Here is a 20,928-nt window from a genome sequence, read left to right as displayed (position 1 = left end):
AAGCGTGTGAGGATATTCTTGGCAGCCTGGTTGTGATGGCAAAAACTGGAGAAATAATGAAAATCAGGAGAATGAATAAATTGTGGTCCATTCACATTCTGGAACAGTGCAAATGGATGAACTTCAGTGACACACGGCATAGAGAAATCTTGGAAAATCTGTTGGGGGAAAAATATAGGACTCCAGATTTATAGAACTCAGAAGCAAATAAACCCAATGTGGTATCAGACTAAACTTTTTATTATTATTATTTTTATTATTATTATTATTATTTTATTTATTATTATTTTTAAGGGTTTTGTTTTTGAGAGAGAGAGAGCACAGGAGTGGGGCAGAGAGAGGGGGAGAGAGAGAATCCCAAGCTGACAGTGCAGGGCCCAATGTGGGGCTCAATCCCATGAACTGTGAGATCATTACCTGAGCCGAAACCAAGTGTTGGATGCTTAACCGAATGAGTCGCCCAAGTGCCCCTAAACTTTCTTTTTTTAAAACAAGAAAACAATTAGGATAAATTCAAGACAGTGGTTACCTTCAGCAGAGGCACCGGGATGGTGGGTTATTTAATTTTTCACTTTCATGGCTTATAATAGCTACTCCATTCTATTATCACATTTTATCTAATTATAAATATTCCCCAATTTTAATTTTGAAAGTCTTCAAACATATACAGAAAAATTAAAAGGACAGCAAGTGAACACCTGTACAGCCTCTGCCCCTCCATTGTCCACTTAATATTTAATTTTTATTATTATTTGTTGTTGAATTACTTGAAACCTTTGTGCATTTTCTGAGAATAAAGACATTGGCCCATGTTACTCTGAAACGATCACCTGCCTAAGACCATTCACAAAAATTCTCCCCATTTATTAAATGGTTCATATTTTCTACTGATATGAATTGCTACTTTTGTCATATTCTAAGTTCCCATCTTTTTTTTTTTTTTGGTTCATTTTCTAGAACCTAGATATAACTCTGATCTATTTGTTATAGGACAAGGAACAGAACGGGAGAGGGAACAGCCTGTGCAAAGACGGGTAGGCAATCAAACGGCACATTCAGGAAAGAGCAAGGTCAGGGGTCCTCCGGAGGTCAGAGGAGAGTTGGGCAAGCTCGCGTGGGACTTTAGCGAGACAAGGTGACCAGCCGGACTTTATTCTGGGGATGCTAGAAGCCATCAGCGTTGAGAGCGCTTTTTCAGGTGCTGACTTTCATTTTTAAGAGCGTTATTCTGGCTTCCAGACGGAGCTTCGACAAAGGGTCCGGCAGAGGAAGCGGGAAGGGCATCTTGGGGCCACGGGAGTGACCGGGTGCTTGGGTATGGGTGCCGACCCAGCGGGGGTGAGACGTGGTCAGCGCTAGGATGTATCTCTGGAGATGGCAGGACAGGCTGATAAGGAGAGAGAAGTCCCAGTGGCTCCCGTGCATTTGGGCAAGAGGTGCTGGTGAGAACTAGGTGCTGCCCACTAAGATGAGACGTATGTGGGGGGGTTGTGTTGGGACGGAATGGCAGATTCTTGTTTTGAAAAAGTGCGCTTGAGGTGACTGTTAGATATCGGAGGCCAATTATGGTTGGTTGACACCTATTCCCAGCCTTTATTTTCACTTTCCCACCCACCGGACAGAGGCTGGAAAGGACAAGGTACTCGACTTGCTTTTGTGGCCCGTCTGAAGATGGCCATGTGACCAAGTCCTGGCCAATGAGACAGTCATGAAGGGAAAATTTGCTGGAGAGTGGTGGGAAATCTGGGAATGTCTTTGTTTTCCTGATAAAAAGGATAGATATGGTCTTGCCATCCTTTTATCCCAGGGATGTGAATGCAATGTCTGGAGCTGTGGCAGCCATTTTGCTAACAATTGTAGCATGAAGGAACCTGATTTTTTTTTTTTTTCTTTTTTTAATAACACTGCTGAGCCACAGCACTGGCCCGGACTGTCTGCCTCAAAATATTTTCTGTGGTACAATTAAACCTCTCTCCTCTCTCCTAGTATTTGATTATTTGTAGCCAAAATCATCCCAAACTCTACAGCATCCAAATATCTACTTAGCAGTGGAAAGAAGAGTCTAGAAGTCAGGAGAGAGGGAAGGCTAGAGAAAACTTTGGAAGTCAGGGGCAAATATTGAAAACCTCAGGCCTAGATCATTTAGGGAGGTCCTGGAGGCATAGGATAGGTCAAGGACTGAGTCCTGGGATTTCCAAAATTGAAAGTCAAAATAGAAGATGCAGCAGCCAGCTAAGGAGACCGAGAGGGAGAAGAGATTGTTGTACTTGTGTGTGTATGTTCACACAAATACACCTTTGTTTTGGGGTCACATGCTACATGTCTGTGCACTGCTTTGCAATTTGAATTTTTTATTTAACAGTGTATCGTGGAGACCTTCCCCTGTCAGAACCTATAGGTCTACCTTATTCTTTTTTTTAATTTTTAATGTTTATTTTTGAGAGAGAGAGAGAGAGAGTGCAGAGGAGGGGCAAAGAGAGAGAGAGGGGAGACACAGAATCCCAAGCAGGCTCCGGGCTCGGAGCCATCAGCACAGAGCCCAGTGCAGGGCTCGAACTCACAAACCGCGAGATTGTGACCTGAGCCGAAGTCGGACACTTAACCGAGTCACCCAGGCGCCCCCCTACCTTATTCTTTTTAGTGGCCAATTACCACTCTATCACATGGAAATTCCACAATTTATGTGTCATTCATTAAAAAAGGACTTTCATCCTGTTGTTTAATACATGGACTTGGTAAAAAAAAAAAAAAAAAAAAATTATGGAACCGGTCTGATTAGCTAACCATTTGGAGAAAATTAAATCTTCACAAATGGAAGAGGGATGAAAAGTTTAACTGTAACAAAGTAGCAGAAAACAAGGGGAGTGTGGTGGAAGAGAAATGGAGGTTTATACAATTGTGAACTTTCTAAGTGTAGCACGAAGGCCAAGACTCATAAAAGTAAACACTGATTTGAGGTCACAAGTGTCAAAATTCTGCACATTAGAAAATCTCCGAGTTTAAAAAGAAAATGAAACAATGAGAAACACTTTGTGGCATGTAACATGTAAGGGCGAGTGCCCTCCAAGTTCACACATCATTAAGAAAAAGATAAATCCACCAAAAGAAAAGCCAGCAAAGAAAACACCAGGGGAGCAACAGGAAAATACAAAGTGTCATTAAACATAAAATATTGCCACCCAGCCGTGTTGAAATGCAGAAAAGCCAAGAGATCCTAATTTTTGCCTTTAAAATTGGGGGAAAAAAACTTCAATAAAATGTTAGTCCCATGTTAGTGCAGTGCTGGGAACAAGGCAGCTTCATTCCCTGGCTGGTGAGTGTTTAAATCATATTAGCTATTTTTTTTTCTGACATGAAAAGTTGTTCATATGCTCATTTAAGTTTAAAGAAGTAGGTTATCGTGACAATTAAGGGCTCTGTGTGATTATTGATTGGATCTTGGATGAGAGGAAAATCAGCTATAAAAGACATTATTGGGACAATTGAGGAGATTTGAATATGGACGGCATATTATATCATATCAATGGTAACTGCCTGGGGAGGGGTAATGGTCTTGTAGTTACGACAGAACGTCCTTGTGCCTATTTATTTAAGGGTGAAAAATCATGATGTTGGTAATTTACTTTCAAATGGTTCACCCTAGTGTGTGTGTGCATACTGTCATCCATCTAGCGTCTATGTGTCCTCTCCGTATCATCTGTCTGTAGATCGCCAAGATGGGAACACGTTAGTAACTGGTGAATGCATATGGGGCTTCTCGGGGCGTTTACTGAAATCTCCCATTCTTCGGCTTGTCTGCCGGCTTGTGAAACTTCGAGACGAATATTTGGAGGGACGAGGAGGTTATCACATAGTTGGAAGGATGTTATTTTATGTTTTTAGTGAAAGCACACGTAAGTGTGTATTTAGAAGGCTGGGGGGGCTCACAGTCAAGTGCCAGGGGGCGGGGTGGGGTTGGTAATTGTTTCATTTTCTTTAAAAATTTTTTTGGCTTGTTTTTGAGACAGAGAGAGAGTGACAGAGCGGGGGAAGGGAAGAGAGAGAGGAGACACAGAAGGCGAAGCAGGCGCCAAGCTCCGAGCCGTCAGCACAGAGCCCGACACGGGGCTCGAACCCACGAGCTGTGAGATCATGGCCTGAGCCGAAGTCAGACACTTAACGACTGAACCCTCCCAGGCGCCCCCATAATGAGCCTCAATACTTCCTGTGGGCTCTTTAAAGACCCAGCGCGCTTCTAAGTCCTCCCCACTCTGCACTCACATGGAAGACGACACCCATTTCACCGACGTGCGCTCAGAGGGCCTCGTGAGCCCAGGCTGTCTGGGTGCTCCGCCCCGCCTTCACCAGCCCAGTCCGTGGCTTTGGCAATGAGCGTGGCGCTCTGTCGTTCGAAGGCAGTGCTCCGGGTTCCACGACAAAGGGCGCGTGGCCCCGGGGCTCCGGGGGGCGCGGCCTCCGGGCAGCAGCTTGTTTTCCGGAAGCCGCTTTCCCGGGTGAGGTTTGGCGATGCCCAGATGAACTCCATGGAACGAAGGGACCAAATCTCTGCGCATTTTGAAAGTCCGCGCCACCGGGGCACAGGCCCTGGGCCTCGACCGTCCTGGCGTCCCCCTGCTGCGCGGTGCACAGTCAACCCGCACGGGCCGCACAGCAGCCAGCGGCGCGCAGGTGCCTCCGCCGCAGAGCGTGGGCGGGATTGGGCCCCGCACGCACGGAGGTCCTCGGCCAGGCCCGGGCAGGGCCAGCTTCCCATCACCCCGCTGGTGTGTGCGCGGGGGCGGGGCGCGTGTGCGGTACAGGCACGTGTGGGGTGTGTCCCCGGGGGTCAGTGGTATGTGCGTGGCGTGTGCGGCACGTGTGATGTGTGTGTGTGTGAACCTGTGTGCGCGCGGTGCACGTGTGTGTTGCCAGTGAACCCGTCCCGTGCTGTAAGCGAGACCCCTCTCCCTGCGGCCCCAGGAAAGGCGGGTGTGGAAAGCCAGCGAAGCCGGAGATGGGTCAATACCGTATGCAAATAAATAAGTGCTAATTGCCTGCAGTGTCTTTGGGTGTCAGGTGCGGTTATTGGACCACATTTATGGGCCAATTAGGCGCCTTACCGGACTCAAGTGGTGATGGATTGTGGCTCGGCGGCTTCTGGAACGTGCAGGAGACGAGGGGCCACCGGAACTCCGTGCTCACTGCTGGCATGCGCCGAGGGGCTTTTGTCCCCACACAACTGCGCCATAACCGTGCCCGAGCCCTGTGGCCCACGGCAGGGGGCAGCCCAGGGCCCAAGAGGGCACCTCCGGGGCGGGGGCGGGGGGGGGGGCAGGCCAGGGGACGCGCCTGAGGGAGGCCCGAGAGACACATGGACCACTGGACCAGGGCCCCGGCACCCACCACCACTGAGGTTCTGCCGGGGCACCTTGGGGTGGCTGTGGGGACGTGACCGTCCCGAGTGTTGACCCGGGGCACGCCTCAGACCTGTCACAGTTACACGGAGGCTTGGTGTCCTGAAAGTCAGAATATTGGTACAGGTGGGCCCTCAGTGCCCCAGTGCCCCAGGCGGGGCAGCCGCTGGTGGTCAGAGTTTGTTCCTTTTCTCACGCACTTGGGCAGGTTCCGGGGTCGGGGGGGAGACCAGACACACCCAGCCATGGATCCAAGTGAGGCTCAGGAGGAGGAGAATTGTCCCTCAGAGAAGCGCACAGGGAAGGGCAAGGAGGGCACCCGTGCACGTGCAGGGAGGCTTGACTGAGCCGGGCTGGGGGTGGGGGGGATTCCCTCAGAGAGAGGGACATTTCACCTGAGACCCCAAAGTTTAGAAGGAGCTGGCCACAAAGAGTGGGGACCTCCCAGGGGAAGGGAAAGGTGGACCTAAGAGGGGGACGCTGGGACTGGGCTGGAGCCAACAGGTGAGGGGCAGAGCTTGCTGTCAGAACAGTGGGGAGTGGCAAGGGGTCTCGGCACCGAGGGGCAAGATCAGATTCCCAGAAGGGTTGTTTGGGGGGGAGGGAAAGCGGACGAGGGGAGCTGCTGTGGTCCCCTGGGGGCGGGGCTGGGGGGGTGGAGAGCACCTGGGAGGGGAGGGGAGGAGGCTTGGGGACCTGGGGCGGCCTGGCCTTCTGGAAGGTTCTGTGTGCTGGGACTGCTGTGATCGGTCTCTTTGAACCTTGTTCCTCCGGAGTCTGTGAATTATGGTGTGCTCCTAGCCCGAATGCTTCCTAATTTTTAATCAGTTTGGTTCAGCCTTTTATGAATCAGCTAACCATTTCTCTGATTTTAGCATAAGCAAAAATTATATTCATAAAAAACCCAACCCCTGTCCTCAAAGTCAGTGGCAAACCATGGGTTTTTAAAATGTACCTCGAAATAACTTTTTAAAAATACTTTCTTATGGAGAAAAGGTGGACAGTATAAGGAAGGAAATAGACACAACCCGGAACTCCCTGTAGAGAGACAGCGCTGCCTACGTTCTGGATTTCTTCCCCCTCAATACGAAATAAGCATATAAAAATACCTTTGAGAGACCTTACATTCTTTACTAGCGGAGTCCATTATATATTCCGTATCCTAATTTTTAAGTTACATGGTGTCATGTCTCCATGTGATAAACACATTTGGAATGACTGATGTTTCCATACGGTACTTTATAGAACCATCCCCCTCCTGTTAGACTTTGGGCTCGTTCCCTGTATTTTGTTATATAAATACCACAGCCACAAACATCTTTTTTTTTTTTTTAATTTAATTTTATTTGAGAGAGAAAGAGAGTGAGTGGGAGAGGAGCAGAGGGAGAGACAGAATCTCAGGCAGGCCCCATGCTCAGCGTGGACCCCGACGTCGGGCTCGATCCCACGACCCTAGGATCATTACCTGAGCTGAAATCGAGAGTCGGACACTCAACTCACTGAGCCACCCAGGCGCCCCACGAACATATTTTATGCAAATGGGGAAGTAGCCACGTTCTCCTCGGCCAGATTCCTAGGCATCAAATTCATTCATGTAATCAACACAAATTTACGGGATGGCTTGTCTAGGCCCTGAGCTCCTGGGCCAGAGGGAAGGTTTTCGGAACCTTTGTACACAACTCCGTATTGCTTTGCAGAAATGCTATTTCACTCTGTCTCCACCAACTGTCCCTTTGCAGCTGGGTACCATGACTCTCACAACCTTGGCTATTAAATCCAGACATTCAGTCTTGCTTTTGCTACCTTGCCGGTCTGACCGAGCTTTTCAGGTGCCTTCTCTTGCTGGAGAAGCCGTCACCTGCTGGGACTGGATGAACACTCTGAGACTGACTCCAGAGCACTGGATGGAAGGTGGGGACAGAGTCCTGGGAAGCCTGCCCACGGGCATCTCTCCGGGGGAGCCACTGTTCTGGGTATTGACAGAGGGTATTTTGGGAAGCCAAAGGGTGAATGGGCAGGGACCGCTCGCCCCCCTCTTCCTTACAGCCAGACCCTGCCCCACTGAGCCACCACGTTTCCTTCCCAGTCTCCTTTGCAGCCCTGATTGACCTCGGCCCCGTGTGGCTGATGTGATGGGGCGTCAACAGAGTCCTAAGTGGGGCTTCGGGGAACACTGAATAGGAGAGGCCTGTTCAGATGCCTCTCTCCTTGTCCTTTCTCTCCTCCACGTGTGGAATGCAGAGGCCAGCGGTGGAGGGCCCCTCATGTGGGTGCCGGGAGGTAACACCCACCCACGAACGATGGTTGACCAGATGGCTGGAAGGAGGCTGGGCCCGGATATCCTTCTGGATTGGTTCAAGCCGGCCCTGGCTTGCTCTCTTTGGGTATCTTCTCTGACGAGGAAACACAACCCCTTCGTCCACTTAAGCTCTACGTTACCAGATACAAGAGGACCAACACGCGTGCAAGTGGAACTGATTTCTCCTAAAACTTTCCTTCATCCTCCTTCTTTTATTCCCTAAAAGACAAATAACTCCCGTAACACTGTGCATGTGGTCTGCTGGGGTGTTGTGACCCTGTTGCCGAGGGGGCCGCGTGACTTTGGGGCTGGGTGGGATGCTCCCCCCGGGGGGCATGCTGTTGGCTGCCTGTGCCGTGGGAAAATCTCTGCAGGAAATGTAACGGGCTCATGTGTCTGTATATTTATGATCTGCCAGAGTGGGTGAGGGGAGGCCATCTGCAGAAAGAAGTGCCTGGAAGGTGTTTGCCAAATTGCTGCCAGTGGGGATGTCTGGGTGGCGGCATTTGGGTGTTTTAATTTTCTGATTTTGGCGCTGGGTGGGGGGGTAAAGATAATATGTATTTTGTATGAGAAGAATGTCGCACTATTAATAACGACACTATTCATAACAGCGTCCTGGAATGGTTTTACTCCCTAGCCACCTGCTGAGCCCTCCTCACACGTCTGGGGCGGTGTGGTCCAGCCAATCTCGGGCTGGGGAAACCACCGCCCCTTAGAGTGGCTCGTAGACGAACAAGTTGGAAGAGACGCTCCTTAACGTCCCCTCGCGCCACGACCACAGCACCCGTGTGCCGACTTCCTCATGCGAGAGGCCGCCTGGGCCTTGCACACTCCCTTCTGTAATCACCTCTTCTCTCGGATTTACCTCGCCTGAGCGCCGAAATCCAATTAGTCGTGACAAATGACCAACACGTCCCCCCCGCTCCCCCCCAAAGCCCAACAAAACCTCCACGGAAAGCAGTGTAGACATATTTTCATTTCTTTATTAGAAAGAGGCCTCTACACTATAGCCACCTCTCTCCATTACTTTACACATTTTTCTCTTTTTTTTCCCCCTTAGAATACTGTACAGCCGACACAAAAAATCCCAATGCAGGAAAATACAAACTGGCATATTTAATCAAAACAAAATCATAAGAAATAACAAGCAAAGTGAAATGTCTGTCAATGGTTTTAATTACAGTACAAACAGTATAAATAAAGCGTCATTGAGTCCTTGTGAAACAAACTTGCTGAATGAGGTAATAGAAAAACAACCAAAAAAAGGAAAAAAAAAAAAAAACCCAAAGAAACCAAAGCCGTCTCTGGATAAACCCTGGGCCGCTCTTCCGTCTTCTATACATCGCTATTTACAGAAACAAGACGTGCTGGGAGGCGGGCAGGGACCCGGCCTTCCCTGTTCCCTCCTAGAAATGCCTCCTGGCTGCCACCGTTGACCTGCCCACGCTCCCGTTCAGAAACACACCCGTGGCCACACGAGAACCCCATTCGAGGTCATGGGCAGGAGAGGAGGGGACTGTCTGGGGCAGGAAGGTCTCCTGGAACCCACGTGGCCGTGCCCGTGGCTGGCGTGGCCCACCCCTGCAGCCCTTCCCGGGGCAGCCGGCCCAGGCCTCCCAAGGCTTTGCGGAGTGCCCTTGGTCAAGTGCACGCAGCATCGTCCCCAGCACGCAGGTGCTCAGACCGGGGCAGGGGTGCCACCTCAAGAATTTGACAGATTTCAGACAAAAGGACAGCTGCAGGAGGGGAACCGCGATCTTTTCAAGGGTTGGAGAAGACGTGATTTCTAACCTCGAGATGTGCGAACGGCCGCAAAGCGGTTTCTAAGCATATCTGCTGCCCATGAGCCGTGTGACAACCCAGTCCTCTCTCAGATCTGCCTGGGCACCCTGCCTGGGGCGGGGCTGGAAGGCGTGCTGTGTTCCTGAGAGTGGTCAGTGAGCTAACTCCTGGCTCTGGCCCGTGCACCCTTGGTCCCCACTGTCCCCTGACCCTCCAAGGGCCCGGGCAGGATGCACATGTCCCCCAGGCCACTCAGCGGCATGTCAGGTGCAGAGCAGGGTGCAGGGGACATCGGCTGGGCTGCCCACTCAGGCTTTCAACATCCAGGTGCTAAGCTGGAAAGCCCCGGGACGTCCTTCATCCAGCCCGGACACTGGCCATCTTACACGAGGAATCCCTAACTGCGTGGGCTTCTGGGGTCGGGGCCCCATCTTCTTCACATGAGTTTGGGCCAGCTCAGATATTAGCTTCCCAGGCCAGTGTTGACACCATCTGGGGAGGTACGGGGAGGTCAGGGCAGACTCTTGATTTAGGGGCAAGCGCTCCCAACACCGGGCTGTTCCATTTGGAAGATTCCCCAAAGCTCTCACATCTGTGTGGTTCCTTTCTTTTACCCACGTCTCAAAACAGAAGACAGGATATCCCTGCCGCCAGGGAATATTCTAGAGGGGACCTAACTCGACTTTGACAGGCGAGTCTCTAGCATACAGCTCCAACGTGACCCTCGGAGGACCTTCTCTACAGAAGCCACACACACCAGGCCAAAATAAAACACAAGCCCTGAGCTGACCCCTCGCACACTGACCAAGGTGGCTTGCCCTGCACGTACCCCGGGCATCGCAGGCCCTTTGGACGGGAAGGCCTCGGAGAAGGGCATTTTTACCAACCGGGTGCAAGCCCCAGAACCAAATGCCGTCGCATGAGAACACAACGAGGGCCTCATTAGTGAAACGCGGTGAGAGCGGTTTTCAAACCTGCGGTCCTGACTCATTGCTTTGGGACGGGGCTTCCTACACTGGTGAAACCAAACTCCTTCTAGAACTTGGGGGTTTTGAAGATCACAGACTAAAAAACAGACTCTCTGGTTTTGCAGAATCCCCTGCTGAGGGCTGATGAATTCGTCCTCTAATTGCCACTCTGGCCCAAACCGAGAAACCGGAACTGGAAAGAAGTGCCAATGTATGTTTAAAAAGCAGCAGACATCCGAAATTAAACAGGAAGTCCGTTAATATTGTTTAAAAAAAGAAAATTTACGTAAGGACAGCCCTTCTCCCCCAAGGGTGTTTTTGAAATATGAATTCTAAGCTGTTACCTGTCCTTTCTTCCTCACGAAGGGAGAGGTGAGGGGTCAGTGGGGGCGTGCTGACCCTGAGTGGCACTCTTTCCCTCTCCTCGCGAGGGGCCTGGCCATTCTGGGTCCCAGGGACAACTTCCTGGCAACAATAGAAATAAAAGTCTGTTTCCATCTAACCCGCTCCCACCTTCTCTCCTCTGCGTAGTAACTGGAGTTGGGTATTTTGAATATTCAACTCAATTTTGAATATTCTGACTGAAAGGCAACCTGATTTCGATGCCTGAACGATGACCGAGCCATCAGGGTGTAGGGCACGGAGCGGGCGGGGGCCCACACCGAGGGCTCACTGACCATAGGGCTTCCAGAAGAAAGCCACTTGGGAATTCAAGCAGGAAACGTGTCGATAATGGCCCGAAGTGAAAAATCGAAGTCTGGATGCCAAAGGCCCTTATTTAGCTTTTTGGTGAAGGATGGGGGTGAGAATCACTTGAAGACAGGACGTCACAAGGTGTGAAACCCCCATTGGAGGAGGCCAGTGAGAAATAAATTATATTTCCCGGGAAAGAAAGATGTGATTCTTCAGCACATTTCTATTCGAATTCCTTCCTGACTGCTTTTCAATTTGTTTGCTTGAAGGACATAAATACAATCCAGGGGAGTTCTAGAAAGTCAGGCCGACCTTGTGGGGCGCGTGAGGGATGGAAATAGCGCAGAGAGGGGAGGGGGGAGGGGCCCATCGAGGGGTAATGGATTTGCTTTCCAATTATCTTTGCCTTTTGAGAAGTTTTTGAGGCCTGACCATACTTACTCTTAGAGGCTCTATATTGTTGCAAGGCTTCTGAACCTCCCTAGGTGGGAATGTGGACTTATTTCCGGAACATTCTAAATGCGAGGAGGAAGGGTGGGCACAGCTGGAGCCGCGGTGACCCAGGTCATCCTCGAGCACAGCTCGGGCTGGGGGCCGGGTAGGACCCAGTGGCCACCCTTGACGGGGAAGACGTGTTCCCCAAGTGCAGGGACTAGACAAGCCGAGCCTGATGCCAGCCCTGAAAGGGACGGCCGCTCCAGCGAGGCCCCTCCTCTGACACTGCTCCCAGCACGCAGGGGTGGGGAAGGGCACTGACTGGCCCTGCAGAGGGGAGGCCCAGAGGCTCAGACGGGAAGGGGGGGCCGTCACCGACTCCCTAGGGCCCTGGCTGGGGGACGCACCGCCAGCCTGGGGGCAGCTCTCCAGGCCTGGGTTCTGGCTTTCTGCTCTCGGCATTTCTGTTCTAAATGAACAATCCCATTTCCTGAGCATCCAGCCTCTGGCTGGGTGTCTGGCTGGCTTTTATCACATTGGTTGGCAACCGACTGGTCATCAGATCCCGCAAGGCCACCCCGGTTTCACAGATGAGGAAAAAGATCCCCAAAGCTGGGGGCCTCTGCCCAAGGCCACACAGGAGGGACAGGAGAGCCAGGGCTGTCTTTCCCACTGGACCACGCTCTCCCCTATAAGTTAGTGACCGCTGCTTTGAGGATGTAGAGAATGACCCTGAATGCGTTGCAGGTGTTACAAAACTGCAAAGAACGGTCCCTAGGCCAGACGGCAGAGGCTGGGTCCAAGGCGACCCCATCAGGCTAGACAAAGCTTCAGAAGGCAGTGGTGCTGGAAGGGCCGCCGCCCGGGCTCACGGGCAGAGAATGGGCTCCTTTCAGGATCCTGGTCAAGAGTAACCAACCCAATGAGAGCACCCGACCGCCACGTGATCAGCGAGCACCCCCTGCCTCCCCCTGCCTCCCGGGATAATTACGCGCGGTGTGCGTTCACTGGGAGACCCACAACTGCACCTGCTCATGGGGCCACAGACTCGGGAATCTGTCACCCGCTCACCCTGGAGCCGCTCCTCTCCTAGGATGACAGGAGACGGGTGGGGGCCGGGGCCCCATGACTGGGGCTCTGGGCTTGGAGAGCCACCTTTCCGCCCAGTACCGGAGATCTGCTCTCACGGGGTCAGAATCAAGGCTCCTTTCTCTGCAGGGTTTCTGGGGCACAGAAGGAATCTAGCCAGATCGTGAAGCTACCCTAACCCGTGACTGCGTGCGTGTGTGTCTTCCCCAGCACGTGGTTTCTCGGTAAGGGAAGTTCTACTTCTGAACAGAAGAGGCTGGACTATGCATTGGTGTCCTCACGGTCACTTCGCAGAACTTCCACGAGAACCAACGAACACAACTCGACCCCCTTCCCAAATTGGTTATTTCTAACACTAGTCCTGGGTTTTGGCTTCCTGGCCTTGGTGTTACGTAAGGCTCTAAGATGGGAATGATAGCATCGTTGGCAAAGAAAGCCTTTCTGGTCTGACACTGAAATATAAACAGATTAGCCATCAGTCACTTTATTTTAGAGGAAAACCCTTGAAAACCACCACTGCCTTTCCTCTGTTGCCAAAACTCGGGCTCAGGAAAGCAGGCCGCCTCCCAAAGCATGGCTAAAAATAGCCAAAGAAGGGTCAGGTTTTCTGAGGAGGAATCAATGAAGTCCCCGTGCCGGAGAGAGGGAAGGGGTGCGGTGGGGGAGGTGGGGGGAACCCGGTCTAGCATTCAGGTCGTGAAAGGCTAAGTGAAAAAAGGAGTCATTTGGGAAAATATTATATTATAAACACATATAATAATATGTACACACTCATATACATCTCAAAGAGAAGCCTTAGAAGGAATTCTGTTTCTTTTCAAAACGAGGCTTCGCTATATGATAGGGCGTTCCTATAGTGGGAATTAACTACAGTGAAATAATTTAAGAATTTCATTTATACTATATCTGCGTTTACTACGTGAAGTCTACGCTAAAGGCTGTGCGGAGGAGAATGTGTCCAGGTGGAATAGAACAGTAATGAGTTCTTCAAAAATAGGCAGTGACATTTTTTTCCCCTATTCACATTTAAAATAACTACACAGTGATGAAACACAGAATTAAAAACCAGGGGGAGGAGCAGGGACCTGTGGCCAGGGCTCTCAGCCTTCTGAACCTATCGTTCCTGGAGCCCGCTGGGCTCCACGCAGAGGAAGCAAGGTTACAAATGTCCCTGAAACACTGACCCACATATAAATTCTGTGTAAAGCTTTATTTTTTCCCCACCTACTTGAATTGTGTTTTTTTTTTTTAAAGTGAAAGAAGAGGGAAAACTCTTACAAAATAGAAGGTTTCATATATGAGAGCAGGGGACTTCCCCGGGGTGGGGGGGGTGGGGGGCGGCCACTGGCCTAGCGTGGCCTTGGTTTCTGTGCTACAGCAGCCCAGAGGCGCCTTCCCATTGGACGACCCTCTCCTCCCACATACTGCTAAAGCGCTCCAGGCAAAGCTGCCCCTTTCCTTTTTAACCCAGGGTGTCACAATCTGGCCACGTTGAAGGTGGCTAACGTCTGAAAGCAGCCCCGATGGCACACAGTGACGGCAGACCAGGGGACGTGCTGATAACCCAAACGGTCAGCCTGGCCGCCAAGTTAAGCCTTAGTGATTCTCGCCGGCCGGCAGGTGCCACAGAGCCGTGGGCGGCCGGTCGTGACCTGCCTGTGCAGAGCACGTGGGTCTGGGATTCGCAAAGTCGCCCCCTGCTTTGCCACGGCCCCTCCTCTGGGTCGGCGGAAGTGCCATCAGATCGAAATGATGAGAAATCACATGCCGCCTTCCTCTTCTCTAAAACGCTTCAGTGTCTGGTTTTTTTTTTTTTCCCCCTTTCTCAATTTTAATAAGCAAATTGTACTACTATCTTCTTCTGATGTGTTCCTTTTTCAAAGCTGTCTATCACATTAATGGAAGTGTTTGCTGCTGGGAGTGTTTTCCATGTACAATGATCTGTAACCCTCTCATCTCAACTAGTTGCACATTATTAGTTCACGTCTAGTTCAGTTTATAAATTAACAGAGGTGACATTTGTCTGTACAAAAATCAATGCATATTTATGAACTTCTTTTATTCAAATAGATTTTCACAATCTTATCTAAAGACATAACACAGAAGCCTGGGTGATACTCCGGCGTGGCCCAGGAGTGACTGAGACCCAAGACCTCCACCTTGGCAAAAGGAAGTAAAAGACCTCTGCCGTTTGGGGAAAAAAAAAAAAAAAAAAAAAAGAAAAAAAAAAAGAAAAAAAAATAGCCTTTTATGCCTTCGGTTAGTTCACTACGTGTATTCGAAGTGTTATTATTAGCTTGGATCCGTGATTTCCTTTTGCATTTCCGAGTTACCCTTATTTATTTTTTCCATTTTGTTTTTGCACCAAGGAGAGCGACGGCAGTCAAATAATACTCAGCAACTGATTTCCTCTCTTTGGACTGAAAAATTAAACAGATACTAAATTATGACAGTGAATTTAGAAAGAAGGGCTCCAAGGGCTCGAAAGAACATGTCTGAGATGATATGATGCTTCTAAGAAGTATTGCAATCACATCGTGGCAAGCATCCGAGCGTGCTGTGTGACTACCTCCTCGGCTAATATGCTTTTTTCTCGGTGATGACTAATCATGTTCTATTAAACAGCGGTAATGCTGGAAGAACTCTACTATACAAGTGTAATGAAGCCAGTATTCTCCCCGGACAGATTAGCTACAACTGATTTGACACATACCATCATAGGGGCTTCAAACCTGACAAACTCTGCCTGCTTCTGATTTATGCCGTCAAGCTCCTCGGAGAAGAGATGAAATCCGAGTGTTCCGTTTGGTAGAGGTGAAATGTACTGATGTGCTTAACTGCCAGTTGAGAGTTACCCTTCTCCTTGCTCCTCGCCTCCCCTCCCCCCCTCGTCCCCGTCCCTTGTGCCGTGCTCTGTGTCCACAGGCCGCCGGGCCGGGGGACCTCGCGGTGTGCTATCAAGAAACCAAGGCCCCCCCGGGCAGCCCCTGCTCGTCGCGGGGGGTGCGGGGGAGTTCGGGGGGGGGGGGGAAGGAGTCGGTCCTGCAGCCTCGCGGCCTCCGCTGCGCCCCCGTGAGGACGGTCAGGCTTTTGTGATTGCGCGCGGGGTGAGGGCGGGTGGGCGGCTGACCGCCAGGAGGAGTGGGGACGCGACGGGACTCACGTGTCGTGACTTCTGGGCGAGGGCGCGAGGCTGCGGGGGCCCGGCGGTCCTCAGATGATGGTGGGCACCCGCCCGCTGCTGTTGTTGCGATTATTGTTCTTCCTGGACAGGTTGGGGGTGGCCATGAGCACGAAGCGCTCGTCCGGGCAGCCGTACTGCAGCAGGACGTCGATGCACTCCTGGCTGGACGCCTGCCGGGCGTAGGCCAGCGCCGTGTTCCCGTGGGCGTCGCGGGCCATGACGTCCACCCCGTACTGCGGAGGCAACCGAGAGGGCCGTTAGGGTCGCGGCGGGGGGGGTGCCGCCGGAGGAGGGGACCAGGCGCCTTTCTCCAAGCCGTGCGGCAGCTCGTGCGGCGGGGGGGGGGGGGGGGGGGGGGGGGGACGGACCACCCCGGGAAGGGCTACAGACGAGGTGGCTAGGGACGCGGATGGCCAGAGGCCACAGTCGGCCCCACGGCGCGTCCTTTGAAAGAAACCATGCGCTTTTGACACCCAGAAGGCCCTCCTTTCTGCAGGAGACCGAGGGTAATCCTGGCTTTGTTAGTTCTATTCTGCCTTTCCAATGGTAAAAACAAAAAATAAGCACTTCTTGATCTCGGAGGTGATTCCCTTTCATTGGGGGAAATCTGTATGTAAAACACAAGGGTGCAGAGCAGTCCTCTGTTACCGCTATCCAGGTCCTACTATATGGGTAAGCACCGCCATCCGCCCTCGCCGGGGACCTCTCGGCAGGCTGCCTTCTGTCCCCTTCGGTGGGGACGCGCGATGGCTGAGCCCCAGAGGTGTGCGGGTCGTGCCACCGCGGGTGTGGGCTGCTCAGGTGCCCGCGGCTCCACACACTGTCCCCCTCTTGTCGCCATTCAGGCTTCATGACGAATGCGTCCGTAGAAATCTAAGAATAATTCTTCCTAGGGGTGCCCGGGTGTGCCACTCGGTTGAGCGTCCGACTTTGTGTCAGGTCACTATCTCACGGTCGGTCCGTGAGTTCGAGCCCCGCGTTGGGCTCTGTGCTGACAGCTCAGAGGCTGGAGCCTGCTTCGGATTCTGTGTCTCCCTCTCTCTCTGCCCCTCCCCTACTTGCGTTCTCTCTCTCTCTCAAACAAACAAACAAACAAACAAACAGAATAATTTTCCCTAGTGGAAGTTAACCAGAACAGTCCAGAAGAAGCCCTTTGATAAAGTCCTACCATCAAACTCTGGGTCCAGTATTTCTGGGTTGGGTAAAGGGAAAACCATATAAAGTAGCTGTATTCTCCCCCTCCACCCCCCTCCCAAACACAGAGGACGGCAGTGGGTTGTAAAAGGAACAGGACAGACACTCCACCCGCACCTGACCCAGAGGGGTCATGAGACAGATGAGCTCTGCAGACACCCAGCGAGGGAGGGCTGGGCAGAGCAGGCCCCGCGGACCCCCTCCCTCCCTCTGATCGGTCCTCAAGCGGCGTCCTCACACAGGGGAGCCCGGCAGCCAGGGGCCTCCGCGCCTCAATTCCAAATTCCCTACTCGTGTGCTTCCCATCTTCAGACCCGCCGCCTCCCACCAGAAAGATGCCCGCAGAGCAGAGCAAGGCGCCCGCGGCTATGCTGTCCTGTACGCGGTGACCTACCCAGATCAGGAGCTGCGCCAGGACCACGTTCCCCTTCCGGCATGCCAGGTGCAGCGCGGTGCGGCCGTCCCCCTCTCCACACGTCTCGTTCACCTCGTCCCGGGAGCCGTGAGCCAGCAGCAGGATGACGGCCCGCAGGTCCTCGTCGGCGGTGGCCCGCAGCAGGTGCTGGCCCAGGGACAGCTCCGTGCAGGGCAGCGGGGCCAGGAAGAGCTTCTGTTCGTACTTGGCCCGGATCCACCGCTCCTTCTCTTCCCTGCAAGAGTCCCCACACGGGTGCAGTCGCAATCAGGAAGGGTGGCCGAGGCCGAAACCCCTCTGCTCCAGAACCCACGTGGTCCGGGGGCATTGGGGAGGAAGCGAGATAGCAGGAGACGAGTTATCTTCACAAGGAAGCCCCCTGAGGGACGGGTTTACTTTTTTTTACAAAGCGGGGTCCCTGACCAGCAGCAGCTGGGAACTTGTCAGAAATGCAGAATCTCAGGCTCCGCCCTGGACCTCCAGAGTCAGAACCTCTTGGGGGGTGGTTGCAGAACCTGCGGGGGGGGGGGGTTCTGATGCCGCGGAAGCTGCGGCCAGGGGGAACCACCCCCCTGGCCGGGGTCTGGCACGATGCAGGGTGAATGCCACAGGCCAGATAAGCAATGACAGCGTTTAGTCGGGATCAGAGGACATTGCGGAGCACAGCGTACAGGATGGCCAGTGGGCTCCCCACACCTGGGTGTGACCTTGAACTCTTAGCTCTTAATTCCTCCCCACGGAAGGGAGTATGTGATCCCCCTGGGATCTCCACATCCTTCAGTTGAGGAAAATCTTACTACAGGCCCACGGATGAAACCGCAGAGACCCCCATGTGGAGGTCTAGAAAAGACAAGCAAACTAAGTTCCTACGTGATTCTGTAATCTCTCTGGATACGTGGGGAACATCAAGATGTTCTAGGGCCCAGCCCAGGAGACAAGGCAGGCGGCCCGAGGCCAGAGCTGAGCTAGGGGTGCAGGAGGGGAGGACACTGGGGAAGGGTGGGGAAGGGCCTTGGGATGCAGACAGCAGCCCCAGGCGTCCCTCCCCCAGCAGCACTGGGCCTGCTGAGAATGTGCTTCCTGAACTTTGGGGGAAGGCGGGGTTCAGGGTCCAAGTGGCACAGGATGCTGCCTGTGACATCTGGAAGGAGGGCTGGGGAGGAAGAGGAGAGGACAGAATGGGAAGAGAACGGGCAAAAGGAGACAGAAAGGAAGAGACCCACAGCAAAGCGTGTTCACACCGTCCGAAGCAAAGGTCTGTGGCTGCTTAATGAAAGAAGAAAAGAAAAGCCCTACAGAGAAGAGGGACTCTAATGCCCCAGAGACTTAAATGATACACTGGTTCACAACTAACCCCCCCTAAAACCCCGCGTTTTCTCCAAGAGAATAATCAGGGTGCAGAGCTACAAACTACACAGAGAATCACTTAGGGCTTCCGTGACACCCTAGAAAGAAAACTCATTAACCGTGACATTTCTTCTTCGGAAGGACAGAAAAGATGCCTTGTTTACACCTTTTACTCGTGTTTACACTGCTCCCAGTGATCTAGTGTCGGGTTAGCCCTAATCTGTTTTTAAATACTTAGGCAAACAGATTCTTCCAGGAGCAAATCTGGATTAGTTTTGCTTCATTTCCTGGTCCATGCGAGTGACCCCAGAGTGACCCCCGACCCTTTTCATTCGGAGATTTCCAGGACAAACACTTGGCTACAGCTGAGAACCCACCCCTGCAGCCCGGACGAGGCTGAAGCTGGATGCGGCCCGCACCCTCTCCCCGCCTGGGCCAAAATACCGGGCAGGCGAGAGACAGCACACTCCAAACAAAATCGTGTTTCTCGTGCTATGAAAAAAACTGCATTTAAAATGTATTTAACATACGTTGGTGCGTTTCGTAAACCGCCAAACAGCAAGAACAAAACGGGAATGAAATGAAAAGGGACAATGGTGAAGGGTGCATCCAGATTCTCAAGTCCCCACTTGCTAGCTCTCGTTTTTTGGTGGGCATTAAAGTCAGAGCTGTTTTATTCTGCTCTGCTTGGTTTTAATTCCCATTGCCAAATCACCCAGGGATAAAACAGGGAACTGAACACTGGAACTATCGTCCTAGCTGTAGGTATCCAATTCTCTTTTTAATATTTGGACATCCCAGCCGAAGAATGAAGAAGGTCCCCAGCTTCTGGGTCCTCTCCTGTGGGCGGTGTGCTCTCCTGGGGAAGTGGGGTGGCGGGGGGGGGTTTCTGTCCTGGGATCTGGTCACCCCACAAACAAGCTCGCCTGAATTCACTGAAATTGAAGTCGACGTGTGTCTGAATGATTGTGTTTAAACCGCTTCTTGCTTTTATTTAAAAAAATTTTTTTCTTTAATGTTTATTTCTGAGAGACAGAGCGGGAGCAGGGGAGGGGCAGACAGAGAGGGAGACACGGAATCCGAAGCAGGCTCCAGGCTCCGAGCTGTCAGCACAGAGCCCGACGCGGGGCTTGAACCTATGAGACGTGAGATCGTGACCTGAGCCGAAGTTGGACGCTTAACTGACTGAGCCACCCAGGCACCCTCCCCCACCCCGCCCCATTCCTCGCTTTTTAAAAGTCAGTGCTGTTTATAATTACGGAACAAAGGTGGGTCCAGATTTCATGGGGCTGAATACCAGTTTGGGAGCTTCTTTCGAAGGAAGACTCTACTGTTATGTCTATAAAATTAGGAACAGGGTCTTGGAGAGGGTTCCTGCAAGGGAAGGCCGGAGGTTGGCAGCCTTTACGGCTGATCCGCCTGTGACCCTGCAGGAGCGGGAGCAAGGGGACAATTACCAATAGGGCTGCACGGCCTCCACCGACTCAAATACAGAAAACAGGCTTGATACTGGGGGCCGTCCCCGAGGAATACCGCAAGGAGACAGAACAAAGCCTCCACGTGGCCTTCTTGGTGGGGACTGCCTCTTCCAGCCCATGTCCACCTGGCCCCCGGAGCTGTTTAATGTATGGCTTTCGTCACGTGACGGAAACACGGCTCTTCACCAAAACTTCTCTGCCGTTTAAAAGCAGAAGCTTTCCTTGCCGGCTTCTGGGCCCTACAGGACTTCGGCCCCTCGCTGTTTTTTCAGATACCGGGAGGGGCCGGAGCACTAAGCGAGGCCACTTCGTGTCTGAATCAGGAATGCTTCTGTTTCGCGGCTGAAATCCAGCAAGTAGGAACGGAGAACTCAGACAAGGGCGTGTGAGGGTTTTGCGAATTCAGGAACCCCTACTTATGCTCAAGCACTTGCTGTTGTTTAGAACCTGTGTCCTGTGGTCACCGTGCACCCCGATACACCGGGTGGGGGTGGGTAAGCTTTACCCCGTGTGCTTTCCGCGGTGGCCGAGGGCGGGAGAAGAGAATCTCCCCAAGGCCGGTGGGGCCACAGGCCTTGGTTTTGGCAACGGAGAGACGGGATCTATGTGCCTGCTTCCATGGTGTAGACTTCCATGCCTTCATTGACT

The 20,928-nt window shown here is 52.3% G+C and overlaps 1 protein-coding gene across 15 annotated transcripts in view; it reads right to left on the bottom strand.

The window, feature by feature from the left end:
• Positions 1 to 13,306: 13,306 nt before the first annotated feature.
• AGAP1 (ArfGAP with GTPase domain, ankyrin repeat and PH domain 1) overlaps positions 13,307 to 20,928 on the bottom strand; it is a 541,118-nt gene continuing 533,496 nt past the window's right edge. For all 15 annotated transcript variants that reach the window (XM_053215993.1, XM_053215994.1, XM_053215995.1 and 12 more), the window contains 2 exons: positions 17,435 to 17,690; positions 13,307 to 16,079 (listed from right to left, as the gene is read on the bottom strand). In XM_053215993.1, coding sequence (XP_053071968.1) covers positions 15,876 to 16,079; positions 17,435 to 17,690 — 460 coding nt within the window. In that variant the 3' untranslated portion in view covers positions 13,307 to 15,875. The remainder of the gene's footprint in view (positions 16,080 to 17,434; positions 17,691 to 20,928) is intronic.

Source organism: Acinonyx jubatus, chromosome C1 (assembly GCF_027475565.1).
Source record: "Acinonyx jubatus isolate Ajub_Pintada_27869175 chromosome C1, VMU_Ajub_asm_v1.0, whole genome shotgun sequence".
In the NCBI taxonomy this organism is placed as follows: domain Eukaryota; kingdom Metazoa; phylum Chordata; class Mammalia; order Carnivora; family Felidae; genus Acinonyx; species Acinonyx jubatus.
This window is presented reverse-complemented; position numbering and strand designations above follow the sequence as displayed.